The sequence below is a fragment of the Schistocerca piceifrons genome, chromosome 4 (genome assembly GCF_021461385.2).
Source record: "Schistocerca piceifrons isolate TAMUIC-IGC-003096 chromosome 4, iqSchPice1.1, whole genome shotgun sequence".
NCBI classification, from domain to species: Eukaryota; Metazoa; Arthropoda; class Insecta; order Orthoptera; family Acrididae; genus Schistocerca; species Schistocerca piceifrons.
The window spans coordinates 519,796,101-519,817,762 of NC_060141.1; the positions used below are offsets into that span (position 1 = coordinate 519,796,101).

The 21,662-nt window shown below is 41.6% G+C and overlaps 1 protein-coding gene across 1 annotated transcript in view; it reads left to right on the forward strand.

The window, feature by feature from the left end:
- LOC124795971 (juvenile hormone acid O-methyltransferase-like) overlaps positions 1 to 21,662 on the forward strand; it is a 56,800-nt gene that overhangs the window by 23,498 nt on the left and 11,640 nt on the right. Inside the window, exons 2-3 of the mRNA XM_047260053.1 lie at positions 7,915 to 8,047; positions 8,255 to 8,402. Of these exons, the coding sequence (XP_047116009.1) occupies positions 7,915 to 8,047; positions 8,255 to 8,402 (281 nt within the window). The remainder of the gene's footprint in view (positions 1 to 7,914; positions 8,048 to 8,254; positions 8,403 to 21,662) is intronic.

Consider the following 21,662-nt stretch of genomic DNA (forward strand, 5'->3'; position numbering starts at 1 on the left):
TAACCTAGCTATGTTGGTGCGTAAGAAACACTATACTGTGTGCACGGTGGGTGCATCGAATGCTCATTTCTGACATGAAACAGGGGAGACTGGACATTTGTCAACAGTTTCTTTTGCGTTTTCAGTGTGAGAGTAATGGGTTCTCTAACAACATTGTGACAAGTGAAGAAAGCTGAATTCAACAAGTTGAACACCAAAACAAGAGAATATCAATGGAGTTCCGCCACAGAGGATCACTAACACCAAGAAATTTCAAGACCATGCCATCATAAGGCCAAGTCATACTCACAATGTTCTGGGATGTTCACAATATGGTACATTTGAAACTCATGGTTAAAGGTATTACCATAAGCTCTTCAAGGACTTCGAGACCCTCAAAAAACTTAAAGCATTAACTCAAAGAACCCATCCACATATGGAGGACCCTTTCCTTCAGCGTGACTATGCTGTGGAATCTGCAACTATCTGATGCCTTGGGTTCATTGTCATCGATCATCCTCCATAAAGTCCTGAATTTACCCACCCAATTGTCATCTATTTCCAGAACTTAAAGAACATCTTCTAAGATTTCACTTGATAGTAATAAAGTGGTGCAAGTAGAGATGAGGCTGTGGATCTATCAACAAAGTCAAACATTCTTTAGAGACAGAATCAACAAATTAATATCTCATTAAGAGGAATGTTAATTGCCAGGTTGACTACATTGAGAAATAAATGTGTAGGCATGAGAAATAAAGTTCTAGAATGTTAATTAAGTTCCTTTTAAGTAAAAAGCTTTAAGAATTTCTATAAAAACATACAGAGGCATTACTTTTCAGCACAACCTCATAGTTTTCTACGTTGTTGGGTATAACACTGACCTTATCAATCTTCATGCAAACATTACCCAACTGCTCAATAAGAAACTGAGCATCATACTCACTCAAATTGTGTGTCATGGTGGTTGGTATTTCAAGTCACATGTGTTGTGAGCTACATCAAGGGACCTACCCATTTGATGACAGTGGTCTCTACATGGAGTTTCTCCTTTTCAATCCAACGACAGTTCACAAATACAACAGTCAATTACCTGCCCATATAAGACATAATTCACCCCTGATGTTTGGTCATGGGAATGTTATTGCAATAAATCCCCACAACACTGAGTGAAATTTTTTTGAGCTCAGAAGCAACCATCTCTCTGTATTATCCATGATGTATAATTCAAATTGATTGATAGTAGAGTTATACAAGCAAGTAGCTTGATAAACTGCTGCATACAATACGTGCTGCTCTGTCAAGATAGTATGTGTGTAAATGGGATCATTTTCAGAACACGTCAGAGGAGCTATACTAAGGATTCAAATTCAGCATATGCGATGAAGGGACAGCTCTTCTTGTTGTGCTCATTCTTAAACTTTAGCACTTTGTATCCTCGGTAGGCATTTCCACGCATATCAATTCTTGGCTCGTGCAATCAATTAGATGCCTTCCTAGATACTTGGTCTTACTAAAAGAGCTGAGGCATCTGTGACAAAATTGGCATTTACGCTTATGTTTAGACAGCTGGGCATAAAGTATACAGTACATGTTTTTGATCGAGACATAGTGATGCTTCTCGGCTTCGGAGAATAGTAATAAGTCTACACGTTTGGGAAGCTGACGTGCTCGTTTAGAAAAGTATAGAGCTTCAACTACTTTATGCTATAGTTCTATCCGCACAGTGTTCTCTTCATCATCAACTTGTTTGCTTTTGTCTATGTCCAAGTGGTAAATGTGAGTTGAATAATTAGAAACCTGTCTCTCGAATTTTGGTATGTCCCTGAGTTTCACAGGGAATGACAAGCCGTTGATACTATAATGCCACAGACATTACATATTTTGTATATGTCTGTACATTACGCATGTTTTGGGTAATTTCTGTCGCAACCCATTAGCAATCATGTGTAGCAATATTCATCCCCCTCATTTGGATTCTGGACACTGATACATGCCTCCAAAGCGGCAATATCTTCTGGAAGAGGAATGAAACTGGATCCCCTATATACTGGGTCAAGAAATAGTGAGTGTGTATCGCATGTACTGACAGTAACCAGAATGAGGAAAAACAACTAAGACAAAAGGGAGGTTGATATTACATTGCCTCACTCGATCACGTGATAATCTAACAATGTAATAAGTACAATAATCCTTCACACCATTAGGTTTCATGTATTAAAATCCTGTTCATGGGCTAATCAAAATAACTACTGTTCAGTTAATTAAGTGCGGTTCTAATCTGAATAACTTACTGCAATGACTGAAACCGTACAATCATAACGAAACTTAATACTTGAGTGCCAAATTAATTTGTAATGATGGGTTGCGAAAATAGTTTACACTGTATTTGAGTCTTTTGGTTTTAGAATGTGAACACAAACAGTTCGTGAGAAGCTGTGTGTTAGAAATAAATATATCACTTATATAGCCATGTTATAAATATTCCTCCATACGTATTTCATCAAACATCACAGAATGCTCTCATTAGCGCACAGAATGCCATTGCCACAACGATCCAACTGCTACAAATTTCCGCTCTCTAAGTTTGCTATTGTTAAAGAAAGACTATGCCTAACTAATGTAACACTTGTACAAGTACAGTACATGTTTTAAATATTTTATTTCTTGTTAATACATAATCTACTTCTTAGTGTAATTCAGCTTTTGAAATAACTGATTGCACAGATAATATTATATACAGATATCAAAGTATTTATGCAAACCTTTTCTTATCCCACTAACAGATGGCATTACTGGTGACAGTGTCAGAACATTGGTGCATACTATGAAATATCCCAGATCGGATTAATAAACTCACAAATAAAAACTGCACTGTGCCTCTATGTTTCGCATTTGAATGATTTTAAATGTGTGTTACTCTCTTGACATTAACTGTATTGTTACTCGTGCCCCATCAGGTCAGAATGGATTTTCAAGAGAAAATATTGGCTGATCTGCCTCAGGTAAAGAGCTATAAAGAGGTTACAGATGCATCTAGAAACCTCTAGCTGTCTGTGTTGCCTTCAACAAATAATTTATAGAATTTACATATTTCTGTTTAAAAATAGGTACAACATATAGTTGATAAATTTTATTTTGTTGAAAATTTTTACAATAATCTGTTATTGAATTGCTGAATTCATCGTGAAAAAAAAAAGAGTAGATACTAGCTGAACTGAATGAGCACTGATCTTTCTGTATTTACAGCTGCTCTTAGAAAAGTGTATCTTCAAAATTTTCCTGGCTTTCGTGGCCACTTGTTGACAAACTTCCTGTTGGCTTCTGTCTCAGGTTCTTCGGCTGACGTTCGTCTGATAATGTTTCTGACATTTCACCACCACGAGTGGCTGGCATTGTCAGAGCTTCACCCCACCAGCAATGGAGAGTGAAACGTCGACAATGCCAGCCACTCGTGCTGTTGGAATGTCAGAAAAATCATCATTTAGCATTTGAGAAATCTTTCACGCAGGTGGATAGTACAAATATACTCCCGTTTGAGTCTCGTACAGATTCCCGTATGGAGGAAATAGTGAGACATCCCTGGGGTTGTGAAGCAGCTGAATGGGTTGAAAATAAATAAATCGCCAGGTCCTGATGGGATTCCAATTCGGTTTTACAGAGAGTACTCTACTGCATTGGCTCCTTACTTAGCTTGCATTTATCGCGAATCTCTTGCCCAACGTAAAGTCTCGAGCGACTGGAAAAAAGCGCAGGTGACGCCTGTATATAAGAAGGGTAGTAGGGCGGATCCTCAAAATTACAGACCAATATCCTTAACATCGGTTTGTTGCAGGATTCTAGAACATATTCTCAGTTCGAATATAATGAATTTCCTTGAGACAGAGAAGTTGCTGTCCATGCATCAGCGCGGCTGTAGAAAGCATCGCTCCTGCGAAACGCAACTCGCCCTTTTTTCACATAATATCTTGCGAACCATGGATGAAGGGTATCAGACGGATGCCATATTCCTTGACTTCCGGAAAGCGTTTGACTCGGTGCCCCACTGCAGTCTCCTAACTAAGGTACGAGCATATGGGATTGGTTCCCAAATATGTGAGTGGCTCGAAGACTTCTTAAGTAATAGAACTCAGTACATTGTCCTCGATGGTGAGTGTTCATTGGAGGTGAGGGTATCATCTGGAGTGCCCCAGGGAAGTGTGGTAGGTCCGCTGTTGTTTTCCATCTACATAAATGATCTTTTGGATAGGATGGATAGCAATGTGCGGCTGTTTGCTGATGATGCTGTGGTGTACGGGAAGGTGTCGTCGTTGAGTGACTGTAGGAGGATACAAGATGACTTGGACAGGATTTGTGATTGGTGTAAAGAATGGCAGCTAAATATAAATATAGATAAATGTAAATTAATGCAGATGAATAGGAAAAAGAATCCCGTAATGTTTGAATACTCCGTTAGCAGTGTAGCGCTTCACACACTCACGCCGATTAAATATTTGGGCGTAACATTGTAGAGCGATATGAAGTGGGACAAGCATGTAATGGCAGTTGCGGAAAAGGCGGATAGTCGTCTTCAGTTCATTGGTAGAATTTTGGGAAGATGTGGTTCATCTGTAAATAAGACCGCTTATAAAACACTAATACGACCTATTCTTGAGTACTTCTCGAGCGTTTGGGATCCCTATCAGGTCGGATTGAGGGAGGACATAGAAGCAATTCAGAGGCGGGCTGCTAAATTTGTTACTGGTAGGTTTGATCATCACGCAAGTGTTACGGAAATGCTTCAGGAACTTTGGTGGGAGTCTTTAGAGGAAAGGAGGCGTTCTTTTCGTGAATCGCTACTGAGGAAATTTAGAGAACCAGCATTTGAGGCTGACTGCAGTACAATTTTACAGCCGCCGACTTACATTTCGCGGAAAGACCATAAAGATAAGATAAGAGAGATTAGGGCTCGTACAGAGGCATATAGGCAGTCATTTTTCCCTCATTGTATTTGGGAGTGGAACAGGGAGAGAAGATGCTAGTTGTGGTACGAGGTACCCTCCGCCACGCACCGTATTATGGATTGCGGAGTATGTATGTAGATGTAGACGAATATCGGCCGAAGAACCCGAGACAGACGCCAACAGGCAATTTGTCAAACGTGTATCTGTTTGTGTTGTAAGGCAAATGTTAGTCTAGTAAATACAGAGTGAAATAATTACAGAAAATATTAAATGTATGACGTATTTCTACATGTTTTGTAAATAAAACCGCCTTTTCTTGCTGCAACTTACTTTATTTTTCCCAGACACGTTTCGCCCTTTTTGTTGCTCTAAGGCATCTTCAGTGGGATAGTTTGCTGTGACCTGCGCTTCCTCTCCTCTGGTCTGGAGGTCGCACTACCACTTTATTTCCGAAACATAGGCACAATTTTCTATTCCGAACTTTTCCACACTGTTCACCATGTTTTTCCTTCTTTTTTGTGGTGTACTATTATCCTTTTGCCACTAGATATAGCTTTTTGTTCGAACATTGTGCTTTTACCAACGTAAATGTTGTAAAATTATAATATTTACATCACAGTCTGACTCCCCGTGTAGATGTTGGCCAGATCAACTCTAAACTGCGTCACATACGTGAATTTTATATTGTAATAAGTCTTCTGGAAGCCTACATTTTATCGGTTACACAGCATAGTACCAGATCTTTGCTCTGCCATTGGGGAGTACAATCATCCCTCTCCCCTATTGAAATGGCCACACCATTGAGAAACTTGAAAATAGTATTGTTCGATGTTAGTCTTCCTGACAACGATCCCTGCCCCGTGTTTTTTGCCAGCACATAGTAAACTCGCATTGGAAATGGGCTTCCACGTTAGCGTGCTTTATTCTTATATATTTAGCACCTAACTATCGTCGTCAAGGTATTGGATAAGTTTGGATAGGTCTTTCTTTTTCCTTGTTCTGGAACGTTTTCTCAGTGCGTCCTTTCTAGAGAAAGAAATTGTTTTCTTTTGAGTACCGGAATTGTGGAATTATGTCTATCAAGTTTTATTCGAAAAAATAAATAAAGAGGCCAGTACCATATGAGGGACCAGCACAGTGACAGGGAAAGGGGGGGGGGAGGGGGGTCGGGGAGCAAGGGGAGGCATCATGGCCAGGCCCCGGGAATCGACGCCAGCCTACCTCGTCTCCATCGAGCCTGAAGCTGACTGTATCCGTCCTTTCCTTTAATAAGAAATTAAAATGAAGTGACATGGCAGCTAGTGTTGAGGCCTGTCAGTTTTGCGACCCGTGTTCGGAACCCAGCTATTGTTTATATTTATTTTTTATTTTGTTCTTTATTCATTTATCAACAGATAAATTCAATAAAACACTCACCCGCGAAAGGCAAATGTTAAGAATTCGAGTCTCGTTGCGGAACACAGTTTTAATCTGCCAGGCAGTTTCGTATCAGCGCACACTCAGCTGCAAGGCAAATATTTCATTCTGGAATCTCCTCCAGGCTGTGGCTAAGCTATGTCTCCACAACATCCTTTATCCCAGGAGAGCTAGTCCAGCAGGAGAGCATCTGTGAAGTTTGGAACGTCGGAGATGAGGTACTGGCGGAAGTAAAGCTGTGAGAGGCATTGTGAGTCATGCTTGGGTAATTCAGTCAGTAGTGCACTTGTACACAAAAGGCAAAGATTCTGACTTCCAGTCTAGGTCCGGCATCTAGTCTTAATCTGTGAGGAAATTTCAATGTCTCTGTATCTGAAAAGAATTTGTATACGGTTTTGGCCGTTCAAGCTGGGTACGTCCCTTATTAGTGGCACCAAGGAATTATTTGAATGGCCTCTTCAATGAACTGTGAGGTAATCTGCTTAGAAGCACATCACATTACTAATTATGTCTAGGCAGATCATTGGTAAAGAGAGCTCGTTAGTGTAATTTGCATAATATGGTTCTTATTATCTTAGGAAATACTGTTTTCGACGACTATGGGCTAAATATTGTATTTGTGGTTTGTGTATTGTGTATTATGCATTGAACTGGGGTCCTACAACCGACAGAGAGGCTTCGTCCTGCCGTAGCCCGCAGTGGTCCATTAACCCCACAACGGGCCACAGCAGTCCACCCACCCCACCGCCGCCCCACACCGAACCCAGGGTTATTGTGTGGTTCGGCGCCCAGTGGACCCCCAATCCTCCCCCCGGGAACCTGTCATACCAGAAGAGTATAACACCAATGTTTGGGTTTGCATGGTAGAGTAATTATGGTGTACACATACGTGGAGACAGTGTTTGCGCAGCAATCGCCGACATAGTGTAACTGAGGCGGAATAAGGGAAACCAGCCTGCATTCGCCGAGGCAGATGGAAAACCGCCTAAAAACCAGCCACAAGCTGGCCGGCAGACCGGACCTCGGCACAAATCCACTGGATGGATTCGTGCTGGGGACTGGCATGCCTTCCATCTCGGGAAGCAGCACGTTAGACCGCGCTGCTAGCCAGGCGGGTTGTATCTGTGGTTTACTGGATTTTGCATTGCCTGGAAATGTCTTTCTTGCTTAAGAACACACATACGGTTTTTCAGCTAGTACCGAAATACAATTAATATTGTACTTACTGAGGGGAAGAAACAATTATCTTTTATTTTAATGTCAGGGAGACGATGTAAGCAAGAACAGTTAGTAACTATTTTTACGTGTCAGTAAAGAGTTATGTCATACAATTTTTTGAAGTTTTTGTCAGATCACTAAATATATCTTGGGTAGAGCTTTGAGGAACTTAGTTACATATTTCTCCTAGTGTAGAAAAGTCTCCCACATCTACAAATACTGAATTATGTAACCTAAACGGTTATGGATTGATTCAATTAAGTATTGGTTGCTCCATTTATTAATCATTCTGTTAACTATATTCATCTTCAGTTTGTTATTAAAAAATAGGGTCATTCTGATGTGAAGCACTTCATTGCAGAATCGCTCTTCAGAACATCAGCAAACTTCTATCTCCTGGAGGTGAAACACTTGTGATCATTGTGATCGGCAGTCCGTTATATAAGATGTTTGAAAACCTGGCCACGTCCTCTCGTTGGAGTACCTATATGACGGTAAGCCGTAATTTATTTACCTCTTAGTGGAGATGTCATGGTGATTTTTAATACACATGTTTAATGAAATGTCGAGCCATGGAACTCCATCAAACTTTAATTGCTTTCAAACGTAAACGCCCACGTGTCTGACAATCCCAACTTGAAATAAAGCGTAACTCTGTGTGTCAGTTCAGCTATAAGAAGGGTACGTTTGGTCTGTTGTAGGATTATCGTCAGTTCGAAACCCCCTACCTACGTGCAAAAGATCCAGTGGGTGAGCTGACGAAGTACCTGCATGAAGCTGGTTTCTGTGTAAAAACGTGCCGCAGTGGGGACAACAGCTACAGTTCTATGGATGAACAAGATCTTATAAGTAAGTCCAATGCAGTTCACGGAAGACGTGGGAGAATCAGATTATGAGAAGAGTATAGTTGAGGAGTTCCTTAAACGTTCACATGATTCTGGTTTCTAAATTAAATTTCGTTGAAGTAGTAAATGGATTACAAAGTACTACCAACAAATAAGTTTAAAAAAAATAAACAATCGTTAAACGTGTACTGGAATACACCAATTAACGACATGCGTGATGGAAATGTGGATAAGTCTGTGAATGTACTAGATTAAATTACAAATCATTCACCAGTGCTATTTTATTATGTTGGCTATGTGAAAGTGAGTTCGTGAGCTACATGAAAACTGATATCCATCTGCGTATAAATAAAATACGGGAAGAACTGCAGAATATTTTGTAAGTAGCCTGTTTGTTTGTTGGAGCTCTGTAGATTGAATTAATATCGCTGACAGCAGTATGCGCCCTCGGCAAGAGGTTCTGTGGCTGGATGGACTAGCAGGTGGCGAGTGGATAGGGAAATGTACGGGCATGATATTGTTAGTGGAGACTCTGTGTTGGCAGGACATGCATTGTAAAGTGAGGTGAAATGATGTATTTATAACGAAATACTCAAGGAACTATATGAAGATGGATCTTTGGTTCATAATGTTTGTGCCGTGGAATTATTGACAACTATATAATTTTTGAAACGAATAGGGTAAAATTTTCTAAATACATTCTTTGTTCTTCAACAAAATTTTTCTTTCGTTAGCTATGTGCCTCCTAGTAATTAGAGTCTATAGTGGTTAGAATCTTTTTATTTAACTGGCTGTAGTTGCTACTTTCTGTAATTGCTATAGTTTGTGTTATGAAGATTTTCTGTGAGGTAAGTGGCTTATGAAGAGAAATGGGGTTTGCACTGTTGGGATTCGTGACTCAAATGAATTTAGGCAATTAAGAGAGTTGGAGGTAGTTTCATATTTCTTTAATTTCATACGTTTTGGATTTGTATTATTGTTAGGGTTTTTGCAATTCAGGGCCATTCTTTTGTGTTAATTATTGGAAATCATGTTGCCAATGTATAGCATTGAGATTGCGTTGGACTTGTATATTATGGTTAATAAAGGAATAGATCAAGTCTGAGATGTCTTTGTCAGGAAAAATTCTGTAGGTCAGTGTTTAATAATAAAAATTAAAGAGGTAGTTTCAATTTGCATAAAAACTCCTAACTTTACGCTTTTGTATTACGTTTATGTATCTCTCCATCCAGACTAAAGTTGCTGTTGCATCACTTAACTCCTTGACAAATACCCTCTATATAAGAATACACTACCTGATCAAAAGTATCCGGACAGCTATTAGTGTACATTAATAAGGGGTGTGAGCACCCTTCGCCTTTATAGCAGCTTGAACTCTGGTAGGGGACTTTTTCAAGGAGGTGTTTGAATGTACTTGGAGGAATGACAACCCATTCTTCCTCAAGATCCGGAACCAGAGAAGGTAGTGATGTCGGACACTGAGATCTGGAGCGAATTCGACATTTTAATTCATCCTAAAGATATCCCATTGGATTCAAGTCTGGAATCTGGGCAGGCCAGTCCATTTCAGGATTGTTACTGTCCACAAAAAATTGTCTCACGGATACTGCTTTATGAGAGAGGGGATTGTCATACTGATACAGTCTTCATCTCCAAACATTTCGTCTACTCTACGCAGTACGCAATGCAGCAAAATGTGTTTATATCCCTCTGTATTGAGGGTTTTCGTGAATGCAATTAGGGGACCACCCCCCTGACCGCGAAGAAAACCCCAAAACGGAACTCCACATCCTCCATACTTCACTCTTACCTCTATACATGATGATAGGTAATGTTCTCCTGGCAATCTACAAACCCAAATCCTTCTATCGGATTGCCACATGATGCGGCGTGATTCATCGCCCAAGATCACTGGTTTCCAGTCGTCATTGTCCAGTGGCGGCACGCTGTACACCACCTCAAGTGTCGTTTAGCACTGACTACAGAGACGTGTGCCATGTGAGGAGCTGCTCTATCACTTTAGACCTTTATTTCAATTCCGCGCACACAGTCGTCATGCTTGCTGGACTGCTGGTAGCACTACGCAACTCGTGATGATGATGATGATGATGGTGGTGATGTTTGGTTTGTGGGGCGCTCAACTGCGCAGTCATCAGTGCCTGTACGAAGTTCCAATTTTTACACAGTTCAATCTAACCATTGTCACGAATGATGATGGTAATGATGATGATGAAATGATGGGGACAACACAAGCACCCAGTCCCCAGGTGGAGAAAATCCGTAACCCAGTCGGGAATAGAACCTGGGACCCCGTGATCCAGAGGCATCTGGATCACGGGATCCCAGATTCTATTCCCGACTGGGTTAGTCTACGAGGTGAGGACTATGCTACACGTGATCCTTTTCACTAATTACAACCATCCCCCATCAATGCTCGACGGTACACGAGGTTTGCCGGGTCCTGTTTCAGCTATGTTTGTTCCTTCGTGTTTCCATTTCACAGTCGCATCACCAACAGTCAACTTTAGGCAGCTTTAGAACAGCTGAAATTTCCGTGATCGATTTGTCCAGCTTAGGAATCACTGAACTCTCCTGACCAACCCGTGCTGCTGTTGCGGTTTTATGCTGACATCGCAGTAGTCCTCACCTCCTTCTACTGGCGGGTCCGTCTCTCCTCACGTCTTGTCATAAGTTCCACATTACGTGGGTGTTTACGGATATTTTTTAACTCATAGCCAGCCCACGATGCCTAGCGATCATTTTCTTGTCTATGAAGAACATGTTTACTTGGAGCCAATACAGCCTGCAAGACGGGTGTTTAAAAAGTCTTCTTTGAACTACGGTGACATTGTGTATTTTCCAGGTGCAGAAGCACAGCACTGAAATTGCGCAGACCACAACACTTCCTGTCGATCTCACATCACACTTCTCTTAATGGTTCCGAATTGGCTGTCTACACACTTTACATAAAGTTTACAACAAAAACTCCCATAGCTTAGCAAAAGGTAAGTGGAAGTATGCTGGAAGTGTATCGACAGCTGTCAGTCGGCATCACCGTATCGCATCTCATCGCAAAAAAAAAAAAAAAACCAAGCATTTTGATTCTCAGAAAGGACTCTTGGATCCTCAGCGGTTAGACAATATATGTTGTTTGGCAACGATCTGCTGCAGAACGCTGTTTGAAAGCTGTGGAAACTCTTGTCAGCAGAAATATCGTGTAACAACAGTTGTCACTAATTTTTTCGTTAATTATTTGTAGCAGCTCGTGTACCGCCAAACGACCATACTTGTCATCACGATGAGTGTTTCAATTTCCACTCTGAAACAAACTATACTATTGGTGCTCAAAACCGTCAATCGTTACGTCCGATCCATATAGGATGCACTGCTCATTCTGAACAACGCCTACATTATCCGTATCTATATAACAAAATCCTAAGGTACCCTAAGGGTACTTTTATGCTGCCACATCTCTGGTCACCGGTATGCTATCGGCAGGGTATCTCAAACTGATACCATATTTCTGCATTTCCAGAAGGCTTTTGGCACTGTTCCTCACAAGAGTCTTCTAATCAAATTGCATGCCTATGGAATATTGCTTCAATTGTGCGACTGGCTTCGTTATTTTCGATCAGGCAGATTACAGTACATAGTAATCGACGAAAAATTATCGAGGACAACAGATGTGATATCCATTGTTCCCAAAGGAAGTATTGTAGGCCCATGCTGTTGGTAATCAATGTAAACTATTTAGGAGATAATCTGAGAAAACCTCTTAGATTGTTTGCAAATGATGCTCTCATTTATCGCCTAGTAAAGTCACCAGAACATCAAAACCGATTGCAAAACGACTTAGACACGCTTTCTCTATTGTTCTAAAACTAGCAGTTGTCTCTGAATACGGAAACTTGTGAGGTCATCTACATGAGTAGGAAAAGATATCTGTTAAATTTCGGTTACACGATAAATCGCTCAAATTTACAGGCTTTCAGTTGAGCTACATACCTAGGAATTACGATTAAGATGTCTTAAGTTTGGACGATCTAATAGATAATATTGTGGTGAAGGCAAACCAAAGACTATTTTATTGGCTGAAAAGACTGCCTTTACTACTCTTGGTCGTCCTCTGCTAGAGTACTGGCGTGCAGTGTGCCATGCTTGCCAAGACAGGATTGACAGACGATATCGAAAAAGGCAGCTAGTGTTGTACCATCGAAAAATAGTGGTTAGTGTCACGGACATGATAAGTGAGTTAGGTGGCAATCGTTAAGACGAAGGCGTTTTTCGTTTCGGCGAGATCTTTTCACGAAATATCAATCACTAACTTTCTCCTCAGAATGTGAAAATATTTTAGTGTCGCCAACCTTCAAAGGGAGAAATGGTCGTAACAAAAAACAGAAATCAGAGCTCGTACAGAAATATTTAAGTATTAATTCTTCCCGCACGATGTTAGAGTGTGGAACGATAGAGAAGCAGTCATATGGTTGTTCGAAGAAGCCTGTGACAGGCACTTAACTCTGAAGTGCACAATAGTGATTTGCAAACGATGATGTAGTAGATGGAGAAAGAAGTGCACTGAGTCTTACTGGCCCATATAACCTGCACCATCGCTGCTCGCCAAGTAATCAAGCTGCTTAGTGCTTCGCGGCCCGATACTCGCCTAACGTCCTGAAACTTGAGCTGTGACTGGCTGCATCAAGCTCACTCTAGCACGCCGTGTTTGACTTTTACATCTGTATCTGCAGCCATACTCGGCAACATGCTGTGAAGTGCATGGCAGAGGGTACTTCCCTTTGTATCATATATTAACATATTGAGTGTGCGGAAAATGATTTCTTAGATACCACTTTCAAGCTGCCAGTAAATTAATCTTATATTTGCAGTCGCTGCGAGATTGATACCTTGGGAACCATAGCATATTCCTACGTTCCTCACTTAATACTGGTTCCTGAAACATTCTAAATAACCTTTTGTGAGATAGTTTTCATCCAACTGCCACCATCTTCCATCTCAGTTTTTTTCTGCATTTTCATGATGTTTTCTCATAATCAAACAAATATGTGGCCATTAGTGATACCCTATTTTGTATACTTTTAATGCCTGCTAACAGTCTTATTCGGTACGGTTCCTACATACTCCAGCTATATTCTAGGATGGAAATAGTAGCACAAAGCTGGTATCAGTGCATTTTTTAGTGTGGTTTGCATAATCAACTTTGGAGTCTACACAGTTTATCGTATGAAGCTTATTTTTCGAGTTATTCTGGTTTGTCAGCTTAAAATTTACACCCTGTATATACCTTTACAACTTTACGTTCGAGAGATTGAAATTTTCCATGTGTGTACAAATGCATTCTGTCTAAGCACACCTATCCCCTCTGCTGAGTGCCTGGCATATGTACAATTTTTTCCGTGGTATGATATATACTAACATACTCGTGATTTACTTTATAGCTATTTATATACAGAAACTTCTGGAAGTTCCGTCTATACCTTCTGGCATTCAGTTTTCTTGAACCATCAGTAACAATAAATCCATACTGTGTGTGATTCCAGCAATCTGCAAACATCTTTACAAAATCATTGAATGATATGTTGGTTCCTACTTACGCCTGGTAAATGTGTATTCAGTTCAAACTGTCTTGTCTGAGAGCTATAATGAGATTTGCATTATCCCTCACCAACTGTTTTTGTATTTTGGAACGTGTGTGACTCCAATAAAATATATCAATACTCATATGATGACCAAAACAGTAATATTGTAGAATTTTATCTTAGTTTTCCACAGAAATATTGTAAAATACGAACATGGTGTTTGGCTTTATTTTTTCTGGTGGGGGAATTTGACTGCTTTGTCTGAATTTCATATATGTTGCATCCTGCAGTAGCTGGTACTTGAGATGAAACAGCATTTTTGAAAATATACATACATGCTCAAAGCAGACTCCATTCAGATGTGTTCGTAGTGATATGAGATCACTTATCTTGCAACAGTTAGATGGACCTGTAATTATCGCTCTTAGGTTATTGGGTAGAAATACTCGATTCTTCTTCTTTTTCTGGTCTTCTTCTGCAGCATCACAGACTCAGCCACTTACAATAAAGTCCTGATTTGCATCCACGTGGCCATGGTACCAACTACATCAGGTCTTGGTGTGCAATGGGCTTTTATAGAAAATGGAACGCTTGTACTAATAATATATGTAGCCACTGCAGCACAATCACGTTACTGACTGAGCTACAATGGCTACACCTTACATTATATATTGGTGAGGTAGTTAAATAAGAAAAACAAAAATGATTTACAGTTATATATATACACTCCTGGAAATTGAAATAAGAACACCGTTAATTCATTGTCCCAGGAAGGGGAAACTTTATTGACACATTCCTGGGGTCAGATACATCACATCAGCAATGCAGGCTGCTATTCTCCCATGGAGACGATCGTAGAGATGCTGGATGTAGTCCTGTGGAACGGCTTGCCATGCCATTTCCACCTGGCGCCTCAGTTGGACCAGCGTTCGTGCTGGACGTGCAGACCACGTGAGACGACGCTTCATCCAGTCCCAAACATGCTCAATGGGGGACAGATCCGGAGATCTTGCTGGCCAGGGTAGTTGACTTACACCTTCTAGAGCACGTTGGGTGGCACGGGATACATGCGGACGTGCATTGTCCTGTTGGAACAGCAAGTTCCCTTGCCGGTCTAGGAATGGTAGAACGATGGGTTCGATGACGGTTTGGATGTACCGTGCACTATTCAGTGTCCCCTCGACGATCACCAGTGGTGTACGGCCAGTGTAGGAGATCACTCCCCACACCATGATGCCGGGTGTTGGCCCTGTGTGCCTCGGTCGTATGCAGTCCTGATTGTGGCGCTCACCTGCACGGCGCCAAACACGCATACGACCATCATTGGCACCAAGGCAGAAGCGACTCTCATCGCTGAAGACGACACGTCTCCATTCGTCCCTCCATTCACGCCTGTCGCGACACCACTGGAGGCGGGCTGCACGATGTTGGGGCGTGAGCGGAAGACGGCCTAACGGTGTGCGGGACCGTAGCCCAGCTTCATGGAGACGGTTGCGAATGGTCCTCGCCGATACCCCAGGAGCAACAGTGTCCCTAATTTGCTGGGAAGTGGCGGTGCGGTCCCCTACAGCACTGCGTAGGATCCTACGGTCTTGGCGTGCATCTGTGCGTCGCTGCGGTCCGGTCCCAGGTCGACGGGCACGTGCACCTTCCGCCGACCACTGGCGACAACATCGATGTACTGTGGAGACCTCACGCCCCACGTGTTGAGCAATTCGGCGGTACGTCCACCCGGCCTCCTGCATGCCCACTATACGCCCTCGCTCAAAGTCCGTCAACTGCACATACGGTTCACGTCCACGCCGTCGCGGCATGCTACCAGTGTTAAAGACTGCGATGGAGCTCCGTATGCCACGGCAAACTGGCTGACACTGACGGCGGCGGTGCACAAATGCTGCGCAGCTAGCGCCATTCGACGGCCAACACCGCGGTTCCTGGTGTGTCCGCTGTGCCGTGCGTGTGATCATTGCTTGTACAGCCCTCTCGCAGTGTCCGGAGCAAGTATGGTGGGTCTGACACACCGGTGTCAATGTCTTCTTTTTTCCATTTCCAGGAGTGTATATATTTGTTGTTTCTTGTATGGACATAATTCCACATGCATTTCTCTCACACTGATGAGTATTACTTTAGCTTCCTATTTTCACACCATATTGATAGACTGTTCTAAACCGTCTGCATGTACACTAATGTGCAGTGATAGTTCATGATGTCTTTATACAGTGTCTAAACAAATGGCAACCCATGGTTCAATCTTTCCAGCATGAGGGATAGTACCATACGTAGGCCGAACAAGTTCACGATGGTGGTGTGTTGCAGATAAATGGATTTCTCTCCAGATCTCATCATGAGAGTCATGCTGTTGTACAATCACTTTATAGGTAGCGTCAGTGATCACAATAAATGTCACAAGAGGGAAAATACTTCGAGGTCATCTGCTGGTTGATGTAGTGTTGTGCACAACAGAGTTCATATTTTGCTCTGGTTCCTTGGCATCTGCCCCTGGTCATCCAGCACCTTTTTACATTGATGAAGGTCTTCCTCTATCTCCTCCACCAACTATAGCATTTCGTCCTCACCTGAATTCGGGAAGATCCATCTGTTATAATCTTTTTCTACAAGGAAATTCGTCCAGAACAACAACAAAGAATATGCACCATATTACATATAGGATGAAATTTTTGTCACACAGCAGCTTATCATGTATACACGATGCTACAAAGAAGAAAAATAGTTATACTACTTACAGTGATGCTGCTGTTACTGGCTTTCATCAACTAGCTCATCAAATATATGTTGGCTATATACTTAAAAAATAAGATGACATTTATTCAATATTACAAAAGTATTAATGAAAATGTTACAGTTATTGACCTTGATTTTCGAAATCATGTACAACAACAAAGGTTCACTGACTGACCAATAAATAATACTAGAATATCATGTGAAAAAAAAATGTATATACTACTGTACTTACAATGCTGCTACTGCAGCTGCTGCCACTGATGCATCTCAGCATTTATTTCATCCACAATTTGGTGGATCTATGCTGATACAGTAACATGAAAAGTATTTTATATTACAAAATTCCGATTTTAATGTTAACTTACCACGTAATTCCCATTGTCTGTGATAGCTGCTTTTGCTTATTGCCAATGATCACCCTATTTTTCCTAATAAAAACTGGTAGAATGCACATGAGCAAGATGACAACCTGAGGCACTGGTGAACGATAGCGGAATGAGGCCTGGGGTGTAAGGGTGGGGTTTATATAGACTCAAGCTCTGGCTACTAATTTGGTGAGAACCAATCAGGTTACAGTATTCAGGGGAAACCTTGGTCGTCAGTTCTGGCAGGTTGGTTTATGCACACACAAACAGGATGTAACGACTTGAGAGAGACTGGAGGTGGTTTCTAGGTATCAGATATCAAAAGGACGCTGACTTCTGCTTTGAGGTCGTTGGACTATCCAGTTGACAATACTGGAGGCGCTCCCTGGGAAGATGAATAGTGGACTACTTCTCAGCACACATTTTGCTGCCTTCATAACAGGTTAGGGCAGTGCGTAGAGAGTGTTTGTGTCCACCAACGTCTCTACATACAAAACACCTGATATATAACAACTGTTCTTCAAATTTGATGAATTGATTTGTTTTCGTCTGTCTATACACTTTGGGCTGGACCACATCACTCTTTGCGATATGATCACCAGTCAGTAGTTCCCATCAATGTCGCTTGGTGGTCTGCGATCACTTGTTAGTCATCCATGGGCCTGGGCACAAGGTGTCCAGACACCATGGGAAGCAGATTTGTTGTGGTGACAGTCCCAGTGAAGCATGGTAAGGGAGTTATTGCTTTCTAGCACTGTGAATTTACTTGTAGCTGTTAGCAGGTGCATGTTTTACGAGTTGCGGCATGTGTGTTAGGCTGGGGTTTGTTCATAATGTGTTATTCCCAACACCTATCTGTACCAATGTAATGAAAGGAGGACATCACACCTGATGTCATCGCAGCAGAAACCTAGTGCTTCCTACCACCTCTTACAAGTCAGCACAGCCACTCAGAGGGTTGCCTTCACCTGACACTTTGTTCGGGGAATAGTGCAACTTCTGCTCTGTGCCCTGTATGAGCTGGTGCTATGTGTGTGGTAATACACGAGGCAGCTGGTGATGTGGCAGCCAACAGCAGTCACGGGCCCAAGTGGGCAAAGTGCAGCCTATCTCCCAACCTGTGGCTGCAGGAATACAGGAAACTACCAGCACCTCTGCCCTGTGATTGGTACAAAAATAGGAGCAAGAGATTTTTAATGATGTAATAATGTGCAATGAGTTATGTTGACTTCGATTTCTTGGCAGTACTCCTTGCACGATTCGAAAAAAAGTGATCTGTTTAATTTTCTTGTTTTTGATGTTCTTTAAAAGACCTGCATCTTCCAAAACAGTGAAGTATGACGAGCTTTTCTCACGAAATAAACGGGAGATCCAACCCCAGCAAATTGGATTTTATATGTAAACGGTATATCCTTCGCTATGTAATTTAATTTACTGTAGTGTGATCCTTTCTCTCCAGCAAAGACTGAGTGCTCTGCCTGGCAATTTTCAGACAGGAGTCAGGAGGGGGAGGGCTGAGGATTTCCTAGAAGGGAACAGGTATTTAATTTTTCGATTGAATTAATAAGTCAATTAATTTGATGACAAAACTGTGCTTGTATTGAAGAGGGTGTTTCCAAGAGGGGTGAGGGAGAAGGAGTTGAGGAGGATGGGTGGAGGGGTTTCTCGGAAGCTCAGGTTATACCTGTGCAGTCATAAGTCAACTAACATAACAATAGGTCAAGGTGAAAGGAAGGGGTCGTAAATGAATCAAGTTTGCCCCTGAATTTATGCAACTTGCACAAACGAATGCCCCAATACCGGCTTTGCCCTACTACTAATGGATCATGTGAGTGTTTTTGGTTGCAAAGCTATCTGGGACCAGAGGCATAAAGATCATTATAACCATTTCATGGTTGTGTGTAATAGTTGTTTGAAATTAGTTAATGCGTTTACCCCTTTTTTGTCATTAGAATATCAGCACAAAAATGTGTAAGTGGTAGCTGTATGATGTGGTGTGGATAATAACTGATGAAACATTGCCTCAGGCTGAGAAAGTCTACAAATTTCTCTTCAGCAAAAGTATGTTAATAATTCCAGGTCAAATCTGTCTATGCTAAAACAGTCTCCGCAATACCGTTTAAAAGAAAGTGGAAAAATTTTTTATGACATTTGTAACTGTCTGAAAAAGTGCTCTAGATAATATTTGAGCTGTTGCTAGAAATGGTGAGAGTATCTGCATTGTGGACCGTCTATATTCAAAAGGTGTATGAATACCTCTTTTTGTTTCTCATTGCCAATAACCATATTTTTAGCATGAACAAACCACTATTTCTGTTATTAGCCGATGCATAAAACACAGTTTTGCACCCAAATTGCAAGAAATCAACTCACTAGCGATGTTAACAGTCACAGAGTAAAGGTGCCTGGTGAGAATCAAGATGCTTGCGCCACCAGTGGTGTGCTAGCAGTGAGGCTGGAGCGTAAATGTAACATGGTTGTTGGTGAGTAGCGAGATGTGGTGTTCCAGTAGTGTGCAGTGAGGTGCCAGCAGTGAGGCTTACTTTAAGAGTAAGATACGTTTATGCTGCAGACCCACTGCTGCCAACTCACTGCTCACTACTGGCCCACTGCACCTTGCTACACGCGAGGTGCAGCATCACTGCTCGCTGGTCACTGGGAGCAATTACCCTGCAGCTGTTCAGATGGCAGCTGTGTGCTGGCAGAGTCAAACGCAGCACTGCTGGAGTGACCTTGAAACAGCCAATCATGGCTCCAGTTTCTGGACATGCAGTGATGGTCGCAGCACGAAACCTGAACCAGCTTGATATTATCGTCTATTGTGGATAATTGTGAGCAATAGGGCGATCTGTGAAGGTTCAGGTTAAATACACTGGTAAGACCCGGTGGGCTCGTTACAGCATCGACATGCCATGCCAGCAAGAGTAGTTTGTGTAGCTCCATCTAACCAGCGTCTAGACAGAAAATATGGCGACAGAAACGACATTCCTCTGTTATTTATTGCTGTTCGCCTGACCAATTAATTTTTCACAATTTTTTTCTTTAGGTACTGTACCATGTTTTTGTGTTTGTATATCAGACCTGTGATTTGACGGAAGTATTATACTATAAGAAATGACTTCATCATAAGTTTAATAGGAGGTGTATTACCTCTATAACCGTACTATTTACTTTGGTGGACAGTGTTGTACCTTGGAACTCTTTTCAGACTTTTGCCCCCTGCTAACCCTGCCATAGAAGTTTAAAATATTTTCTTATTTTGTTTTGAAATGACAGCTTTGACGTTATGTTTGCTGCAGCATTTATCTGAAATTTCAAAAATTATTCAAAAAATGTAAGGTTTTCCCAAATGTGGAAAACTGTCCCAATGTACAACATGATCATGTACCATTGGAGAAATATTCTATTCAAATTTAATAGTGTTTCAGTCGAGAAAATATTGACAACAATGTATAGAAGAATGTATTTGTTACATTACAACGTTACAGCACACCAGTAATCAGTAAGTGAAATCAAAACAAGAAGAAGTACTATCAAAGACCAGTTAAAAGTTTAAAACGTTTTGAAACAGAAGTTCTTGCTGACTAACACAATTTCCATTTTCAATAAAGGAAGAATTGTAGAAGACATTAAAGAAACTCGATTTATTTGCAAATGTCATGCGTTCCGTGGTAGAAGACCTTCTCTTACAATGTAAGAGATGATGCATGATTGAAGAACTATGGCTTAACTGTCCACGTGTTATATAACTAGTTTTAAAAATTTACACCATTTTACTCATCTTAATACATCGTAAGAGGACTGTCTGGGCCAGGCATCATGCTCCCGTCAGCTGATGACTCACGTGACCATACTCCCATACTCCCACTGGTCGAGGGCTTCTGGTGAACGTTTGCTAGTCATCTGATTAGATTAGATTAGATTAATACTTGTTCCATAGATCATGAATACGAGACTTCGTAATGATGTGGAACGTGTCAGGTTCGTCAGCAGTCGCCAATCGTGGGGAAATCTGCCCGACCAGCAGCCGAGCAATAAGCCATGAGAATGGTCTCGCAACTCTTGACCAGGGATAAGAAAATCTTCCCATACTTTGCTTAACAAATCTGGATCAATGGAAGCAATAGCGCCTGCCATTCTGTGTCTCAACTCTGAAAAATCATTAAGTAGAGGCACGATGTATACACGGTCTTTGTAAAAATCCCAAAGGAAGAAACAGCTCCGCACGAAGATAAATGAACGCGAAGGGCAGCGGAAAAGAGCTCCATCATATTGACCATTGCGACCAACCCAACATCGAGGGTCTTCGACATTGAAACACTCTCGTGCAGAGAAATGCCAAAGGATAATGGCCCCATTTTGTTGAAAAATATGTTTTTCAGGTTCACCTTCAAACTGGGGTAAGAAGCATTCTTGCAACATATCCATGCAAGCCACCACTGTTACGCCAGCTCCAGTAGAAGAAAAAAATCGTCAGTGCTCTTAACGTAAGGATACACTAGAGAAAGCGTTTAATTTTGGCGAACCTTCTTGATATTCATGAGGATGTTTTCCCCCCGAGAT